The 20,041-nt window shown below is 46.6% G+C and overlaps 1 protein-coding gene across 1 annotated transcript; it reads right to left on the reverse strand.

Moving 5' to 3' along the window:
* Positions 1-532: 532 nt before the first annotated feature.
* ZBTB33 (zinc finger and BTB domain containing 33) lies at positions 533-17,857 on the reverse strand. The gene is made up of 2 exons (XM_075323905.1): positions 17,512-17,857; positions 533-7,918 (listed from the first exon to the last, which is right to left on the reverse strand). The coding sequence occupies exon 2, from the start codon at positions 7,914-7,916 to the stop codon at positions 5,970-5,972; it is 1,947 nt and encodes a 648-aa protein (XP_075180020.1). The 5' UTR covers positions 7,917-7,918; positions 17,512-17,857; the 3' UTR covers positions 533-5,969.
* Between the last annotated feature and the right edge of the window lie 2,184 nt (positions 17,858-20,041).

Here is a 20,041-nt window from a genome sequence, read left to right on the forward strand (position 1 = left end):
TCCTGGGTCCATATTGCACCCGACAGGTTCCCTGTAAAGGTAATTTATCAGCAGGTTTTAGCTATTTAATCTAAGAGCAGCATAATATAGAGTAGGAGAGCCCGATTCCAGATGTGTCACTTACTAGGCTGTGTTGTAGTTTTAATACAGTGTGTTTTATCAGCATGAGATTATCACTGCAGGACTAGGTCTCCTGTGCAGGCCAGTCAGGAAAGTCTGTAGCCACACCCCCACCACAGATTGGCAGCTTGCTAAGTGTACATAGAAAGCTACCAATCACTGGTGTGGGCAGGGTTATACACATCTACAACAGAGAAAATAGGGACAATCTAAACAACCAGCCCATCAAGTGACAGCGCTGAATCGGGTCTCTGCTCCTACATCATGCTGCTGCCAGATTCCCTATAGCACATGGACACTACAGTACATATGCACTGGTTTTGGGTTGCGGGGGAATGGGGGCACTTCTTTAAGGCAGACTTGCAATCACATGTCCTGAATGAGCGTTTCCAATTAAAGCATGTTACACGAGTCAGATTGAAAAAAGTTTATTGGTTTGCCATAGAAAGCTCTAAAGTCTAAAGGCTCAAGTATCGGTTAGTGAAAAGTAGCACGAGACTTTAAAAAACAAAAAAACAAAAAGTTAAGGAAAGCTGTACAATAATATATACACAAGACCGGTACAAAAAAAAAAAAAGGACTTTGGAATAAGATCATTGAAGAATAAAAGGACATACAACCCAACTTCTTAAAGACAAACAAATGCATTCCATGATGTGCAGTGACAACAGAAGAGCAGAACATGTTATGTTGACACCGCTTTCTTCCTGAACATGTAAGACTGGAATGCGATCTGAAAAGCAATATGTGCCAGGGCTTGGAAAGTAGAAACTTCAACTTTAGAACTGTAACCTCCATATACATGAGGGGAGAGTAATAATTAATGTGCCAAGATAACGGACTTGTAGCGGCTATTCTTGCTTGCAGTTTAGCATCTTTAGACCGTGCAATGGTCCAAATCAATACTGAAAGAAAGGGTTGCAGAATTTAGTAGCATGCGGTTTGCTCCAGGAACTCACAAGTTAAATATTTCTTAATATTCATAGTATTTGCCCCTTCCATACAACCCAGACTGAGATGTTACACAGGCACCAAATAGGACTCCTTCTCCCTGTCTCATGCTAGTTTGGACCACTATCAAACTTTGCATCTTATTGACTGGTTTTCTGATTTTCTTTTAAAACTGACATTTTCACATAAAAAAATAGTTAAAACATTTTAAACAAAACTAATGAAGTTAAACTGTTTAACCTTTATGGCGTACCCAATCCATATGCCAACCAACCATGTATGTGGTGGGGACAACCCTACCGGGTCTAAAAGTCAGGAGCCGGCAGTCAGCGGGAGGAGTCATTGAGGCCTAGTGCTCCTCTGCTGGAGAACTACAGATACCAGCATACCCAGCACTTGGTGATTAACAGTCTTTGCAATTCTCTATCTCACGCCTACCATAGCAAATTCAGGGCAAGTTAATCGTTACATGTAAAGATATAGGAAGGCGTCCATGACGTAATGTATTGGTATGATGCATAAAATAGGTGTGGAAAATTCCAAGATCCATCGACAGTTACAATTAAACAAATGCACATGAAAAAATGTGTGATTGTACATTTTAGCTTTAATGTCCCCCGACCCATTCCTTCGTCCGACCTCTCTTCATATTTGTATTACAAGGCAATTATACAGCTGTAATCCCACAACTTAGCTTATATATACACAGATACCTGCTCCTAGTCTTTGTACAATGTTAAGCATTCACAATGGTATCATCACATAAAAAACGAGTATCACTAGTGTAACCAAGTCTTCGTTATAAAAAGAAAAGGCCATAGTAATCTGCCTACTACGCTAACTACAACAAGCCCAGGATCCCGTCCAGTCATTTATAACAAGCCTGTAGTCTGAGTGCACAAAGAAAAGGATGGCTCACAGCAAGGAGAGTGACAGCCATATACTACGACTAAAGGAACCGGAACCCAAGTGTACACGAAGGAGGAAAACAAACGTAGAAAAATAATTTATATCTGTAAAATCCAGTGGGGGCAAAAAAATACATACACTACCCAAGCTCCAATATGAGAAGGCATCCCGTAAGAACGTAGCGAATATCTGCTGAGAATCCCAGAAAATGTGAAATAATCTGTCCTGTGTCTTTTTTTTTGGCCTGGGTGAAATGGTGCGACATGAATGTGCGAGCAATACAACTAAAGGGAAATAGAGGAAACATGAAAAGCAAGAAAAAGCTTCAAAACTTTCATGGGTAACATGAAACATGGCCTTTTATTACGACTACGTTTGGCAACGATATGTTCTGCAGTAGCTTCTGCGTAGCTATAATGTGTCACCAGATCTCACAATTCAAACTAACTGCTCTTAGACCCGATAAGGCTGGTGTATTTACGTTGAAAATCCTTGTTAGAATAACTGTATAATCCAGATATTGAGATACATATTTTATCAATCCAGCCATAGAATTAATTAGCTGATAAATCTAAGTGTACTCAGTCTTAGCCCACCCAGCCTGACTGATTGTACTGAGCAGTGTGAGATCCCAGCAGGGAGGAGGGACACTGAGGAGTAGTCAGTCAGGCTAGATAGGTTTAACGGTCATAGAATTATATACCCATTGTCACATGGATTTTTACAGTATATACAACAGCCTCATCAGGTCCAAAAAATCTTCACCTAAACAAGTTGTCTTTAGCTCAAGTTTAAGAAAAACAAAAACTGAGCTGTACTCCCCTTCCCCATGTACACCGGCGAGTCTTTGCCTCTGCTCTTGGTGTTTGGCATTGGCAGCAGGTGATTACTGAGCTGCACTGATGACACGTGATGTCCGTGCCATAGAAAAATGCCAGACACCGGGATCATCTGCAGAAACTTGCCTGTGGACCTGGGAAGGGAGAGTACAGCGTTATCTAGAAGATGATAACCCCTATATAGTATGCAGTGTGCACTGTGAATTCTGGTGACCGCTGTGACGGAGGACACAATTTGGGCTAATCTACCTGCAGTCATCATATAGCCCTAGCTCAAGTTCTTGTCTTCTCTATGTGAATACACCCTTTGTAACCTTGCGGCTTGTGCGGATACCAGAATAATATTCTTACATGCGCAGTAATTTGGATGATGGTTACAGTGTTTTGACAAATATAAGCTGTATTATATCTTAATGTACCACATAATCCATATTAATCACAATTTATACCTCCTCATAGTACATGTGATACAAGAATACATGTTTGGAGTTTATATTTTTCAGAAACATTTATGTATAGAAAAAAACAAAACAAAAAACAAACCCTTAACCATTATCGTAACTTAAAAATTGAAACTTTTATATCAGCAGGTTGAAAGGGTTCAAGGGAAGCTGTCAGAGGACTCATCCAGCCCGAACCATGGGAAGCATGGCTGTATTATTGCACTTGTGTACGGTATGTGTTACTCTGAAATGCTGCAGGGTTTTAGAAAAAAAAACTTGAAAGCCAGCGATTATACGCTTTGTAGGATTACTCTGGGGGAAACGTCACTGACAAGTACGCCTTGCCCAGTCCAGATAACTGATCGGTCTCTCCCCAAAACACACACGTAGCGGGGTAAGGAGAAGATGCTGGGGACCGGACTTGGACTAGTCATTCAAGACAAACAGTCCACAACCGCCAATTGTAAAGTAAATTTTTGCTGCAGCAATTTTAAGTAAAACATACCCAGATGCAATAATGCAGCCGGACTCCGATTCACGCTGGGTGGGCCAGGCAGCAGGAATCAGCTGGCATGTTCCATTTAAAAGGATTTACTACAACCACAATATTACAGGGAACCTGTTGGGAAAAAAAATCCACCCCCAAAACTGCTTATATGGTCATGTTGCTCTCTGAAAAATGTCATCCGTGCATTTGCTGATGCAAACTGTTGTTCCCCGACTAATGAGGCTTAAGTGCTCTGGGTGTGTCAAAGCTCAAGTCTCTACTTCTATTCCCTGCCCAACCGCACTTTCCTGTATTTGGTTAGTGAGCTGTCAATCAAGAAGACGAATGTGTGGGATGGGCAGGGAATAGAATCTAAGTAGAGGCTTAAAAAGTGCTTAGACACACCCAGAGCACTTAAAGGGGATGTTCACTACTTTTACATTGACGACCTATCATTTGGATAGGTCATCAATGTCTGATCAGCCGGGGTCCGACACCCCGCACCCCCGTCGATCAGCTGTTGTCGGCCTCGGCAGCTGGAAATGCTCAGTTCCGGCACTACTCCCATCTTCTGATGGCAACCAAGGCCAGGTACTGGACATCTGCCTCCTATTCTAATCAATAGGAAGCGGATGTGCACTACCCGTCCTTGGCTGCCATCAGAAGATGAGATCAGGGCCGGAACTGAGCATCTCCAGCTGCCTGCTGCCACCGGGACTGAGAACAGCTGATCGGCGGGGGTGCGGAGTGTCGGACCTCGGCCAATCAGACATTGGTGACCTATCCTGAGGATAGGCCATCAATGGAAAAGTAGTGGACAACGCCTTTAAGCCTCATAAAACAGAGGCTTTTTCAGTCAGGGAGCATCAGATTGATAATGTCCTCACACCTTTACTCATCACCATATAAACAGAGGTGGGGGAGGGGGATTGTTTTGGCAGATTCCCTGCAAAGGCCTATCATTAGAAAATAGAATAACACTACCATACGCAGCACAGGCATATACAGAGGATTCTCCAGGGCTGATTAAAGGGAACCTGTCACCACTTTTTTTGGCTATAAGCTGTGGCCACCACCAGCGGGCTCTTATATACAGTATTCTAACATGCTGTATATAAGAGCCCAGGCCGCTGTGTGAACATAAAAACACTTTATAATACTTACCTAACGGTCGCGCGGTGGGCCTAATGGGTGTCTCCGTTGACCGGCGCTGGCGCCGCCTCTTTCGGTGCATGACGGGTCCGACGACATCCGCACTCACCGGCATTCAGGTCCTGAGCAGGCGCACTTTGATCTGTCCTGCTCAGGGCAGATCAAAGTATTGTAGTGCGCCTGCGCAGGACCGGCGAGTGTATATGACGTAGACGCGTCATGCACACAGGCTTCAGAAGAAGGACGAAGATGGCCGAAAGAGGAGGCACCGGCCCACCGAGCGACCGTTAGGTAAGTATTATAAAGTGTGTTTTATGTTCACAGCGGCCTGGGCTCTTATATACAGTATCTTAGAATGCTGTATATAAGAGCCCGGTGGTGGTGGCCGCAGCTTATAGGGCAAAAAAGTGGTGACAGGTTCCCTTTAACAGGGTTGCCAACAGTTGGACACCACTGGATAAGCCATCAATACCGCGGTCCCAGAAAATCCTTTTAAGGTGCAAGTGAGAACACTTCATAAAATAAAGTTATGACAATGGTGGTATCCCTATCAAAAGCTTTTCTTTTGTTCTCCTTGCATTTCTTTTCCACAGATATGACTTCCACTGTGCCGGTTTTATCTTCCAGTTGAGCCATAGAGGAGTGGAAGACTTTAGATAAACGTGAAACTGCCAGTTACCTGTCTAGACATCGCCAAATAAATTTCTTCATTTTAAAGTGCAAACATGCCTAAAGTATTCGGCAGCGGGACTGTCTCACACCGGAACGTCAGTAAAATGTAATACATACATCTTTATTATTTTTTTATTACAAAGCTCTGTGCCTAATCATTTCCTACACATTGCGAATACCAATAGTCCCTGTAAATCTTGTATCGTTGGCTGCTAAAGAGATTGCCGAGAAGATGCCCTCACATATTGGATCCAACTTATGAGAAAGACTAAAACTAGGCTTTTCTGTAAGCTATACTAAAATGGTGTATTTAAGATAAAAAAAAATAAATCCTGACAGCAGTTCACCTGTTAGATCCATTGCTCCTTGTCCTAATTACACTGAATGTTAATGTGATTAATAGGATTCTGGTATAACAAACTCAAACTCAGTATTGCCTTCCGAAGTAGTTGGCTTAAACATGTTCTGGTTGGACTGCTGAAGGAAGATATCATCCCAGTTTACAGGTTTTGGCCCATCGTTAGAATGGTTCTCTGCAGACGCAGGTTCAGATTTGTCTGGGTCAATGTCATATATGATTCCGCCATCACTGATAACGGGGACAGAATTGGAGCTTTCCGCTATGTACGCGTACTGTCTAATCTGTAATGTCTTGCATGGGTTTAGACGGTAAAGCTTTGAGTCTCCAGCAGGGTCCATACTGTGCACAGATCGAATGTGTGACGCCATGACTTGATAATTAATAAATGAGCTACCACAAGTCAAGCACTGATATCTTCTTTCTCCTGTATGGTGAATTTCATGTTTTGTACGATATTCTGCAAGAGGGAAGATCCTCTCACAATAGCGACAAGGATATTTCTTTTCCCATGAGTGAACATTAAAATGTCTCCGTAAACTCGTCAGACAAACGTAGGATCTTTTGCACACAATGCAGATATAGTAGACTCTTCCGTCGACGATGAGCTCGTAGTGATCTTCGTGCTTTAGTTTCATTCGTTTACGATCTGGAAAGCCATCATCCTCCTCCAGCTTTGGCAACACCACTTCTTCAGGATCTTCCTTGATGGGGATTACTATATCGTATGTATCCTCCCCGATGTTTGCATAAACTTTGCACCCTGTTGACAATCCCTCGATCTCGGATGCCGTGTCCAACGTAATGATTTTTTTGCCGTCCAATATGCGTCGGGGCTCTGAAGAATCCTTGCTGGTTCCGGAAACAACATCGGCAATCTTAATTTTAAATTCTCCGGGTTTTGAAGATGATCCGGGGCTGAAGGTCACCACTTGCTTTTTCTGGACTCCATCAAAAGAAACATTTTTGTGTGTAATTGTAGGCTGTTCCAAAGACACCGCTGAAGACACAGGAGATGGTAAGATGCAGTTGCCGTCCAAGATCAGTTCTGTCTTCGGCTTAATAATACCAATTGGTAGTAGTTTTGGCAAATTTTGAGTAGCGTTAGGGGTTGCTTCCTTCTGGGCCGACCCAGGTGTAACAGAAGAGGCATTTTGGGAGATCTGGACAGGAAGAAGTACTGTAACCGGTGCAGGTTGTGGAGGAGCAGGAGGGACAACAGCACCGTTTGGAGGGGGATTTGGAGTAGATAGGCTTGAATTGGAAGGGGATTGGGTTGGAGGTTTAGTGCTCTGGTTCGGCTGTAGACTAGTTGGTGCATCAATTTTTGTATCAGAGATTTGCCCATTAGAAGCAGGGATTGGGGTTTGTACCGGTTCTTTTTTTTCTGACGTGACTGGTTTAGCTTGTATAGTCTCCGAACAAAAGATCACATCATCGTCATCGGAATCATCCTCGATCACATTTGTTTCCATCTCAGGTTTTTTCACTGGCATCGCCGAGCCACCCACTGCTTTACTGGATGAAGGGCTGTTTTTTGCCGACTCTTGCGATTTTGGATCAGAATTATCCTTGGACTCAGGAGAACCATCCTTAGCGTCAGCAGCCATACCCTTCACTTGTGATAAAGGTATGCCAAGCTCCGCTATAAAAGGAACACCCAGCAGATTTCCAGATTTGATCAGTTCCTCCAGCATGTCGCATTTCACACGGACAATTTTAGCGCTGTAAATATAGTTCAGAATTTCTGCAAAAATTTCAGCTCTGACAAAATTCAATTCCACTACCGGTCCAGCGACAATGAACAGCTGGTGAAAATAAGTGCTACACGCGGAAAGTATATTCTTATGGGCTCTGAACTTGCGGTCTTCAACGATGACTGTGACGTCACAATACAAGCCCTGTAGCCGCTGGTCATTTAAAGCTTGTAATAAGCTGCTAGAGTACTGGGTGTCAGTTGCCGTAATCAACTTTTTTCCGTCCATGTCTGCAGAAAAATATCAAAAAATGTGTCAGCAATAAGAAATATTATTAATCTGCTTGCATGTCAATATATAACATCACCTACATCTTAGAGAGGGAACATGACAACACACGGGGAGGGTAATTACTTTTTTTTTTCTAGAACATTTGGGGACCACTTTAAGTAGAAAACCCCCATTAGAGATAAATTACATGGAAAACTATGCAGATTCACCACTAATTTTAATAAGACTAAAATCTGGTGCGTAGGTTCATTCCAGCAGAAAAAGTCTGCAGCAGATGGATACTTGTATCTCATCCACTTGCCTGATACTATAATGGGCTGTTGGTTTCACCTATAAGTCTTCAGGTAAAACCTATAGGAATTCCTTTCCTTAACCAAGAATCAGCAAAAACATTAGTGTATGCCCTCATCATCTCCCGCCTCGACTACTGCAACCTCCTGCTCTCTGGCCTCCCTTCCAACACTCTTGCACCCCTCCAATCTATCCTAAACTCTGCAGCCCGCTTAAAGGGGTTATCTGGCTTATTTGGAGTTTTTTTCATTATTACCCTATTGGGCTACATTGGGGCAGGTAAGTAGATAGAGACCACTTACCTGCCCTGCTGTCAGCCCCTCTCCCCCGGCTCAGAGTGGTCATGTGACCGCTCCTGCCGCGATTTTGCTGCTTCCGGTCATTTCATGTCAACATGGGCAGGGCCATGTTGACATGCAAATCTGGAAACAGCATGTCGCCTCCCTGCTGGGCGGCTACAGTGTGATGAGCCCCGCCCCCTTCCCTGCACCCTCCCACACATTCCCCCACACCCCGTACTCTGCCCACAACCTCCCCCTGCACTGCTGTGGGGTCCGTGACCTGGGGGAGGGGCCTGGCGGCGGCTGCCGTGGTGTCAGCGCCAGCACCGGGCCCCCTGCTCAGGATCGCACATTCAAATATACCGGCATCACAGATCACAGATGCCGGTATATTTGAAAGCGCTGATGAGAAGGAGCGTTACGCTTCTCATCACTGCCTGGCTGTCTGTGCTCTCTTCAGCACAGCGGTGAGGTCACTACTGTGCTGATATGGCCAGAGCACAGACAGCGCGCAAACGTGCAGGAGCGGCGGGGACCGAGGACGGGTGAGTATGCACTCCCTACATGTGTTCCCTATGGGGGTAGGGGTGTGTGCGGTGCAGAGCCCAATGTGTGTGTGCGGTGCAGAGCCCAATGTGTGTGTGCGGTGCAGAGCCCAATGTGTGTGTGCGGTGCAGAGCCCAATGTGTGTGTGCGGTGCAGAGCCCAATGTGTGTGTGCGGTGCAGAGCCCAATGTGTGTGTGCGGTGCAGAGCCCGATGTGGGGTTATTATTTGCAATGCTGTAGTGATAACAGGTCAGTGCTGGGGCAGAATATACTGACAGGGATTGTGTGTGCAGGGGGTGGGCAGGGGGCGAGGCTGGACACTGGGGTGGGGCTGGACAGTGAGGCCGGGCGGTGTCAGCTCTGACTGGGAGGTGTGGCACAGGAAGTGGTCAGTTTGCTGGAGCTGAATGCGAGAGAGAGAGAGCTGCAGAGAATAAAGGGTGAATTCAAGAGGAACAAAAGTTAGAAAACAAAAAATAACAATGTAGGGGTGATTTATATGACAATACAGCACAGATTAGCTTAAACTCAAACATTTTTGTTATGTCGGACAACCCCTTTAATCCACCTCTCCCCTCGCTACTCCCCAGCCTCACCACTCTGCCAATCCCTTCACTGGCTTCCCATCACCCAACGACTTCAGTTCAAAACATTAACAATGACATACAAAGCCATGCACAACCTGTCTCCCCCCTACATCTCTGACCTAGTCTCCCGGTACCTACCTGCACGCAACCTCAGATCCTCACAAGATCTCCTTCTCTGCTCCTCTCTTATCTCCTCTTCCCACAATCGCGTACAAGATTTCTCCCGTGCATCCCCCATACTCTGGAATGCTCTACCTCAGCACGTCAGACTCTCACCTACTGTGGAAAGCTTCAAGAGGTACCTCAAGACCCACCTCTTCCACCAAGCCTACAACCTACAATAGCCCTCAGTCCAGTAGACCACTGCGCAACCAGCTCTGTCCTCACCTATTGTACCATCACCCATTCCCTGTAGACTGTGAGCCCTCGCGGGCAGGGTCCTCTCTCCTCCTATACCAGTCTGTTTTGTACTGTTAATGATTGTTGTATGTATACCCTCTTTCACTTGTAAAGCGCCATGGAATAAATGGCGCTATAATAATAATAATAATTTCCTTTCCGTGGGGATTTACCCCAGATAAAACTGCAGTGATCACCCTCCCAATCCCTGGTCCATCTGGTCCCACACTTCCATGCCTCCAGCTCTGTTTACCAGCGGGGTCCAGCAGTGATGTGGTCTGGATGACCCTTGCATTAAGTGTTGACCTGTCGTCAGTGGAACAAGGTTAATTAAAAACTGGCGGGAAGTTCATGGACGCACAAGAGCAGCAACAACGGGAGAGTATTCCTACTATTCATTTATATCATTGGAAGCTTCATGAAAAAAATATATTTCTCCAGCATTGAACATGGGTGCAGGTGAGGGGTTGTCCAATGTGACCACGTCACAAAATAACTCCAAATTAGGCTAGGTTCACATTTCCGTCAATTTGTATCAGTCACAATCTGCGGCTCTGGTAAACAACGGAATCCGTTTGGCAGATTTTGTTGTTCCCATATACTTGTATGAGCGTCGGATTGTGACTGATGCTCTTGCGTTGCATCCTCCGCCCGACTGATCAGTTGTGGAATGACTGACCGTCGGGCGGCAGGAACGATAAGCAGATTGCCCAGCGTCCGGCTTCTGTGAGCGATCAGCTGGCGGCCGGCTGCTGTGAGCGATCAGCTGGCAGCCGGCTGCTGTGAGCGATCAGCTGGCAGCCGGCTGCTGTGAGCGATCAGCTGGCGGCCGGCTGCTGTGAGCGAACAGCTGGCGGCCGGCTGCTGTGAGCGAACAGCTGGCGGCCGGCTGCTGTGAGCGAACAGCTGATCACCCTGCGGCCGGCTGCTGTGAGCGATCAGCTGATCACCCTGCGGCCGGCTAATGAGAGCGATCAGCTGATCACCCGGCGGCCGGCTAATGAGAGCGATCAGCTGATCACCCGGCGGCCGGCTATTGTGAACAATCAGCTGATCGCTCGCTCTCTCACGTTTTACAATGAAATCCGACAATGAATTCTATTCTTGTCATCCGTTGTACAACGCATCAGTCACAAGCGTCAAACAACGCATGTGACTGATGCAAAACAACGGAAATCTGAACCTAGCCTTAGTGTCCTCGTCACCTGGATATATAGAGTCCGATTAGACTACAAGTAACCTGCAGCCGTATAAAGAGCTGGGTCTGTAAACTAAAATTTAGCATGAAGTCCAATAATCCTTTGTATGGTGGCAAGATTATTTGTCAAACCTCTCATCACGAGAGCGCCTTAGAGTCAGCAGACATCATGCAAACACGATCTCTGAGGTGCGGCTACACGCAGAGCTTTCCCCTTTGTGGTTGGTACAGGATACTGCTCGGAGCAGGGTTACATAAACCCTGTACAGTCTCTACCTCCCCCTCACGCCTGGTCTTTTGGAGCCGCCATGTCTATCTCAGCGATTATTCTGCTTGGCTGCTGAATTCGGGATCTTCTCCCTTTCTCTCCACAGATGACGACATATTAGAGAATGTTATTTTGTTGGTACATTACAAGCTAAAGGAGTGGATAGCAGGTTTCTTGGCAACCCTATGTGGCGGCATGACAACACTACACCTCGGGGAGGCAGCCTTGTCGGTAACAAGAGCCTTGTTTGTCTGAACCACTCCATGACATGATCACAACCCCACCACTATGTCCTCACCTCTGATAACACCATAATCTGCTCAGAATCATACACACTGCATGAACCTGACCATAGGTGCCCTTTAAGAAAAAAACAGCCAAATTATGTAAGCAGTACACCTAGAGACATGCTCCTCTACTACGCCACCAAATAGCTGCACTCTGACCGGTGGCGATGGGCAACAAGGGATGCTTCTGATCAGCACATTTGATGAATGTGCCCCAATATGTGCAACTGCATGGTAACAGTACATGGGTCCGTCCCTACCTGGATTATCGCTGTTCATTACCTAAAGGGAACCTATGGGTACATTCATGGTTCCCTAACCATAGACAGCGAAAATAAATTGACAAGGTTTATGGACAGCATTTTCAGCTGGGGAGTGTCTGGGATTTAATGTTTTTGTACTGCTGTAGTGGAGGGGGGGGGAGGCTCCTGCTGCAGCTAATTGTCTTAGATCCAGACACAGGACAGGGAGGAGAGGCAGGTCCCATGGGATACACATTTTACTTTAAGAAAATAGCTCACTGTTGGATTTCAATGAGCTTGTCCTATTTGTTCTTAGGTGAGAGGTCACTGTCGGAGAGGTCAGGAGCATTCAGGCCACATATGGGGAAACTATACCATTCATTTAAAGACTTGATTTAGACCATAAGCCACTTGTGCACCAGACATTGCAGGGAATATTAAGGCAGACATGAACGCCAACATTGCTGCGCATCTTTAAAAAAACAAACAAAAACCAAACCTTGAGTACTTAAATATTTAACACAAAGCGTATAAGCCATCCAACCACAAAGTGACCTAATGGATGGACGCTACCTCTTAATATTTACATGTGCCATATCATGCCATGGTTGGATGGTTTGCACTCTTTTGGAGCAAAAAATGTTACATATTTTTCACATGTACAGCAATAGCGGAGTTCATGTATTCATTAATCACAGTGTGCTGACACAAAGCCTGACTCAGCAAAGCTGTATACCAGTATTCTGCTGTAAAAAGCTTTGAGAAGTCGAATAAATTTGGCACAACTCGTGCTTTCAACGCCACAAATGTTCCTCCAGCAGTGACTAGAGTAGGATTAGTGGCAAGGTGCATAGGTGTTTACTCTTCCAGTGCTCTGATTCATGAAGGGGTGCACGTCTATGAATCAGGAACATCTGTCTCTCCCCCCCCCCCCCCCCCCCCGCCCCAAAAAAAAAAAAAAAAAAATCACCTCTGAAAGACCAATGTGAACAACCATGAATCAGGCGTATAGTGCATGTATATGTTTGTGTATTGGCCGCACCATATTTGTGCACCCGCATATTAATTTTATCCTATAGGCCTGCTGACTTTTTTTTTTTTTTTAAAGGGATGAACATTCTTGTCCTTTAAATGGCTAAATAGTCATATCAATTGTTCGGGCCATACAAATTCCTGCACCGATACTGCTGCTGTTCCCTTCAGGTCACACGCTGGAGGCTGCTCGGCCTTCACCAGCGGCTCCTGCTTTATCCTGCAACCACTTCTTCACACAAATGGTGAGAAATCGCTGCTGGAGGTTCTGAGGCTAAAATCAGATTAGCAAACCCCCCCCCCCCCCCCCCAAAACAATCATGTTGTTAATTGTAAAATTAACTGAATTACTTTGATCAGTCGCCCAGACCTAGCTGTCGGGTATCTAATGTAGATGGGTAACCTATGGGGCAGGCTAGCTCTGCTCATTTCTGCTTCACCAATGGGATCTTATTCACAATAGCTGGATTACTCCTTTAATAAAGAACTAGAAAATAAAACTTTTTACACTATTCCCACTTCAAACAATTACTTCACCTGAATACTACAACAATCAAATAAAAGTTAAAATTCTAGTTTTTAATATCATACAACCTATTGTCTAACCCTAATACTCTCGCCACACTACATATTTTAAGATCATGACTTACACTACAAAGGGTGGGATTAGTAAGAAGTAAAAAGGAGTCTGTCAGCCTTGCGGGGGATATAGCCCTACACGAATATCACCTTTAGTTTTCTGCGGTAACTGAAGTTACATTAAACATGGTAATTAGGTATATCGGTGCACCCTGGGTGTGATCGAGGAGCTCAGGACACCGTTCTGTCCTCTGGTCCTCCATGCCCCTGCATTCATCACCAAGCACAGATGCTGTCAACCACCAGTGCAGGAGGAGAGCCAGGCAAAACCAGTGGCTGAACATTGCACTGAGCCTATTGGCCACACCCAGAGCAACAAGCATCTAATTAGCATATTTGATTAAACTGAAAGCATAACCATCATTTTCATTTCATAAATCAATACTACAGATGAAAATAAGAAACTTTGTAATATATGTTATCGGCTTCTTTCTTCCATTATTGATCAGTCATTATCAAAGTTCTCAGTTCTTAGGTAAAGTCTATTCAGTGAAGACTTCCCCATTACTGAGATAGGAGATGGCAGTTGGTGCTGATGAGATTCTATAATGGAAGGAGCTAGAGGAAGGAGGGGGCGGAGCTCTGCCTCTTCTATCTACATAGAATCTCATCAGCACCAACTGCCATCTCCTATCTCAGTAATGGGGATGTCTTCACTGAATACAGACTTTACCTTAGAATTGAGAATGTTGATAATGACTGATCAGTTCTGGCAGAGAAAGAAGTAGATTTCTCTGATAGGAAATATTGCAAAGTTTCTTATTTTCATGTGCACTATTGATTTAGGAAATAAAAATTAAAACGAGGGTTACGCTGTAAGTCTCTGCTGAGCGGAAGCATCCATGAGCGCCCCAGGGGTTTGTGCAGACGGTGGCTGTTAGATGGCGGTTTCTGCTAGAGGAAGAGGCTTCATACCCTGCTGTCAGCTTGTTTGGACGTCCTGTCAGTCTTTTTTGGAAATTCTCACAAACTACTTCGCACCGTCCAAGCAGAAGGCGCAGAAGATCAGTCAGGTCACTTTTAGCCACTTATGAAGCCTGAATAGATTGATAGAAGCTTATAAAGACAAAACGCACAACAAAACGTTCCGACATTACAAGGCATGTGTGTCTTTTTAGCATTGGTATTTTTGCAGAAGGATTTCAGGCGTTAATCCACTTGAAAAAAAGTTGGGTATATATACCCCAAAGGTGTGACGTTAACATGGCTATATCCCCTACAAGGCTGTGTAAGGCTATGTGCGCACGTGTGCGTATTACATGCAGTTACGCTGCGATCTGCAGCGCAGCGTAACTGCATGCGTCCTGCGTCCCCTGCACAATATGGAGATTGTGCAGGAGCAGTGCGCACGTGGCATATTAGAACGCAGCGATTCGGCTGCTGCCCGAAACGCTGCGTTCTAAGAATTGACATGTCACTTCTTCCGTGCGCTTTGCATGCAGTCTATAGGGAGAGGCAGCATGCAGAGCGCACGGTCTCTGCCGGCACCATGCGCTTCAGAACGCAGCTTTTCAGCTACACTCTGAAGCGCACCTTTTAGGTGCGGTGCAGAGCGCACATGTGCGCACATAGCCTAACATGCTGCCGGTTTGGGCTGACCCCGCGGCAGTGATAGTGCTCGCTCTCGTGTGTTATGACAGGTGTAGTGCACTCGCTGGTCTCTGTGTTCCAGACCGCTCCAATCTGTGTCCTGCGGATACTCTCTCAATGTCAGTCTCTGACAGATGCTCTGTAACCCTGTCCTGTATCCAATAGATTTGCATTGAGAAAATCCAAAAAGTGACCTCTCCACACAGCAACCACTGAGATTCGGCAGGTCACAAGCACAGTCGTGAGATGCCACAATGGACCTGGGAGAAGACACTGCTTGGTGAGAATGTTACACCCTAAATACACACATGATCCCTAAAAAATAAGCAAATTAAAGCTTTAATGGGGTTTTCCCACTCTGATATTCATGACCAGTTCTCAGCAATAAGAGCTTATAGGCCGCCCCGGGCAGCCTGATGGGCCGAGCTCGTCCTCTGCATACCGCTGATAATTAGGAGGCAGCTTCCATATCGGAGGTATTGGTGGATCCCCCAGCTCCGCAGCCAGCCCAGCACTGATCACTTGTCCTCGGGATAGATCATTAGTATCAGGTAGTGTAAACCCCTTTTGGGAAAGATGTACTGGGACTTTTTGGTGCCTCAGTTTCTTCACGACAAGATACTCCTGCAGCTATAGACGACATCCGGCCCCCTGATCATTGGGGTACACCTAGCTACCCCAATACACAAACCCTCACAGCCACCGTCTGATGAAGATCTATCCCCACAGTATGGCTGACACCTGCACAGACGCTTTCCCCAAATTTCATTTTTAACAGTAAACACACATAACCTGATGACAGATGCTAGCGGCTTTAACCTTTTATTGGCTGATGCCCGCAGGATCTTGGTCCACCCCTCCCCCTGGTAATGGGTCGGTAAAAGGGGGACCACTGTCTTTATTTGCTCTATTGGAGGTGTCGGGTATGGCATTTTGTTCCACTCCTCCCCCTGGTAACGGATGATGGACAGGTATAATGGGGGGTGACCGTCTTGTTCCACCCCTCTGTCTGGTAATGGATGACAATCAGGTATAAAGGGGAGGCGACAATCTCCATTGCTCCCCGGGGGTGGTCGGCTGACTCTGGGATCTTGTTCCACCCCTCCCCCTGGTAATACATGATGGCCAGGTATAATGGGGGTGACCGTCTCCATCCGCTCCCTGGGTGTGACCGTTTCTGGGATCTTGTTCCACCCCTCTGTCTGGTAATGGATGACAGCCAGGTATAAGGGGGACATCCTGCTCCATCCGCTCCCCTCGGAGGGCCGCTTCTGGCAATGTAGTAGCCCTGACAATTCGCGAGCCCTCTCCGCTGGCTCCGGGCTGGGTGCCCATCGCTCCTGGCATTGTGCACCATTCTCCATGCTTCCTCCCACTCCTCCTGGAGACATTATGGGGATTTTCCCTCATCTACGATCTGCAGACGTATTTCGGCCTTATTACACCGTTGGGTGACCTGGTCAGTGCGGCCACCATCCATCTCCCAAGGCAAGCAGCCTACAGACATAGCCAGCCACCACCAGGCAATGACAGCCACCATGAGGGGATGGAGGACAGCAGTCAGGAGGGGATGGAGGACAGCAGTCAGGAGGGGATGGAGGACAGCAGTCAGGAGGGGATGGAGGACAGCAGTCAGGAGGGGATGGAGGACAGCAGTCAGGAGGGGATGGAGGACAGCAGTCAGGAGGGGATGGAGGACAGCAGTCAGGAGGGGATGGAGGACAGCAGTCAGGAGGGGATGGAGGACAGCAGTCAGGAGGGGATGGAGGACAGCAGTCAGGAGGGCCTGGCCTCGGCTGTGCGGCAGCCTTCCCTCCATGTGCTGCACGGCCATCACCACAAATCAACCACTTCCCCGGAGATCGCATAGGACGGTCGGCCGATCTCCTTCCCAATGGCGGCCGATCTCCTCCCCGCTGCCGGCCCGGCCTCCATGCTGCCTCACCAGCGGCCTACACGCCCAGACACGGCGCTGGCCTATGAGGCCTGACCGGCCACCAGCACAGAGCTGCCGGCACCACCCGTGTACAGCCCGGGCCCGTACCAGCCCGACAACATGGCGGCAGTGGCCTCACAAAGGACGGGGCCCGGGACCGCTGCTGGGCGGCTAGGCCCGAGCTGCACTGTGCCGCACGCTGCCGCCCCGGCTGTACAAAGCGCGCACACATGGCTTTTCCGGAGCCGTAGAGCGCTGCAGGGAAGGCCCCGGCCACCGCCGGCCCGGTATTTACCTGGTGTCCCCGGGCCACCCGGTGCCTCGGCTTCCGCAGACAACGAATGAACAAGCTCCTCCCGCAGCCACCGAGCACCGCTGCAATACAAAGCTCTGCCAGCAGAGGGCACCCGAGGCGACCTCACCGCCCGAACTGGGGAACGAAGCGCTCGGAAAATATCGTCAGTTTCCGTCTATTGAAAATCTCGCGAGAGTTCCTTTCTATGGTATAAGGCGCAATTTCTTTCACACATAAGGCCCGGTGGTTGTTATAGTGAGGTGACCGTGGCATAGTAGGCTGGCGGTGCGCACAGCAGCCGGCGCCCTCTGTACGGGGGATTACTCCGGGATATCGGCGCCATGTCACTCCACGGAGTAAGAAAGGAACCTCTTTGTTCTACACACAGCAGATGCCAGCGCCCCCTGGTGCTCAGCCGCGGGCATCACACCACGGTCCATTCTGCTGAGGCACCAGCACGTGCTGTTGTGGGCGCGCTGCGCGTTCACGTCCGAGCTGTCCAGGGTTCTGCTCCACGTCTCCCGCGGTTTTGAGCGCAGTGGCCCCAAGGACCGCACCGGACTGATAAGGAGCCTCCCTGAGAGGACCTGCTGCGGAGCGAGCTTACATAATAGAGGATACTGGTGCCGCCACTAGAGGGAGCTGGACACGGGGTGGAGAGGGCGACTGCAGTAACCTTGCAGGGAGCGCCCCCTTGTGGTGGGAGCGGAAAGCAACATCTTGCCCTGAGATTGTGTTCTATTGAGAGAGCGCAGTACTGGTATATAGGGGATAGCTGGCAGAACCATGGGGGGCACTACTTATGTTTATCATATATACAGGGTGGGTCCAAAAGTATGCGGACAGTATGCGTAATGGGGTTATCCAACATGGTGTAAAGTGAAACTGACTCAGTTGCCCTTAGCAACAATCAGATTCCTCTTTTCATTCTTCACAGACTCTTTGGAAAATGAAAGGTGGAATCTGATTGGTTGGTAAGGGTAACCGAGTCAGTTTCACTTTACACCATGTTTGACAACCCTATCACACATACTGTCCACCTACTTTTGGACCCACTCTGTATAATTTATATATATATATATATATATATATATATATATATATATATATAAATCCATCTCACAGAGCACAACATTTTTAAAAAGGCCTCTAAATAGCCTCTCGTCCTGGTTGACCCTTATCGCCAAGATTGTGCAGTGTTCACCCGCAGAGCAACAATTTGAATCACAAACCCCCTTGCAGAGCCTCTTTCCACTGTTGACCCACACGTCTAAACTTGCCAGATTTCCCCCACAGAGCAACAATTTAAAAAAAAAAAAAAAAAAAGGGCCACTACAAAGCCTTTTTTCTGACTTGACTCAGGCAACCTTTATCTGTAGAGTTCACCCCCCCCCCATCAACAATTTTCAAAGGCCTGTTTTAACAGTTGACACCCAAGCACCCAGAACTCTTTTAAAATAAGATAAAATGTAAAAAAAACCCAAAAGGTTTGTCCCAGGAGGAGGAGATAGACAACACTTTTTTTTTTTTTAATGTACTTTTCCAGTTTTTTCTTTTGGGTTTTGTGTCTTAAAATATCTTACCAACAGCTATAATCCCCCAAAACAAAAAACATTAAACCAGGAGGAAGAGATCCAAGTGGAGGATGAGGTTGAGTTGAATGTGGCTTCGAAGGTCCAAGAGGCAAAAGAAGAGAACGTTAACCATTTTTTTTAATGTTATTGTTTTTTTAGGGGTTACTGTATTTTTTGAGGCCCCAAAAAATTGGGAATGGTAAATAGAGTTTACCAATGTCTGGTTGCGGGTAGGTACAGACAAGTCCGATGTAATCCACGACTTATTCATTTTAATTAAAGTGAGATTTTCCACATTAGGTGAAGACAGGCAGATGCACCCGTCTGTGATAACCAAGCCGGCACTTCCAAGGTGTATTGTGCAAGCTCAGGCCATGTGTCCAATTACAAAACCCAGAAGTTAAATGGTGCAAACTCATCAGTAACCACTGGACTGCTGTGGATAAAGAAGCGCAATAGGGTCTTACCCAAATACTGAGCAGCTGCAAGAAATGCTGGTTGCTGACCTTCAGTAGGAAATATTCATAAACATCAATCCAAAAACGAGAGCTAGACTCCATGATCATCAACTATACAACAGAAACCAAGTTTCAGAATTTGAGTATAAAAACTCATATATTTATTGGTCAGATTAAAATACATAAAAAATTCATAAGCAAGGATTGCTAGTCCGTCAGGTCCATAAAAAAAATATACCGGCATATATTGTGAGTACTCAATTATACAGTAATCACCAATCATTGTCAATGATCAATTACCCAAATATATATGGAGTGCTATCTCATTTCATATAACTAGGGAAATACAGATGGCATGTTAGAATGCTGTATATAAGAGCCCAGTGGTGGTGGCCGCAGCTTATAGGCCGAAAATGTGGTGACAGGTTCCCTTTAAATGCATGAACAGCTGCTGCATGGACCACGAGTCATAAAGCTGAAGGCAATAAACTGGAGCCA

This window comes from Anomaloglossus baeobatrachus, chromosome 9 (assembly GCF_048569485.1).
Source record: "Anomaloglossus baeobatrachus isolate aAnoBae1 chromosome 9, aAnoBae1.hap1, whole genome shotgun sequence".
NCBI classification, from domain to species: Eukaryota; Metazoa; Chordata; class Amphibia; order Anura; family Aromobatidae; genus Anomaloglossus; species Anomaloglossus baeobatrachus.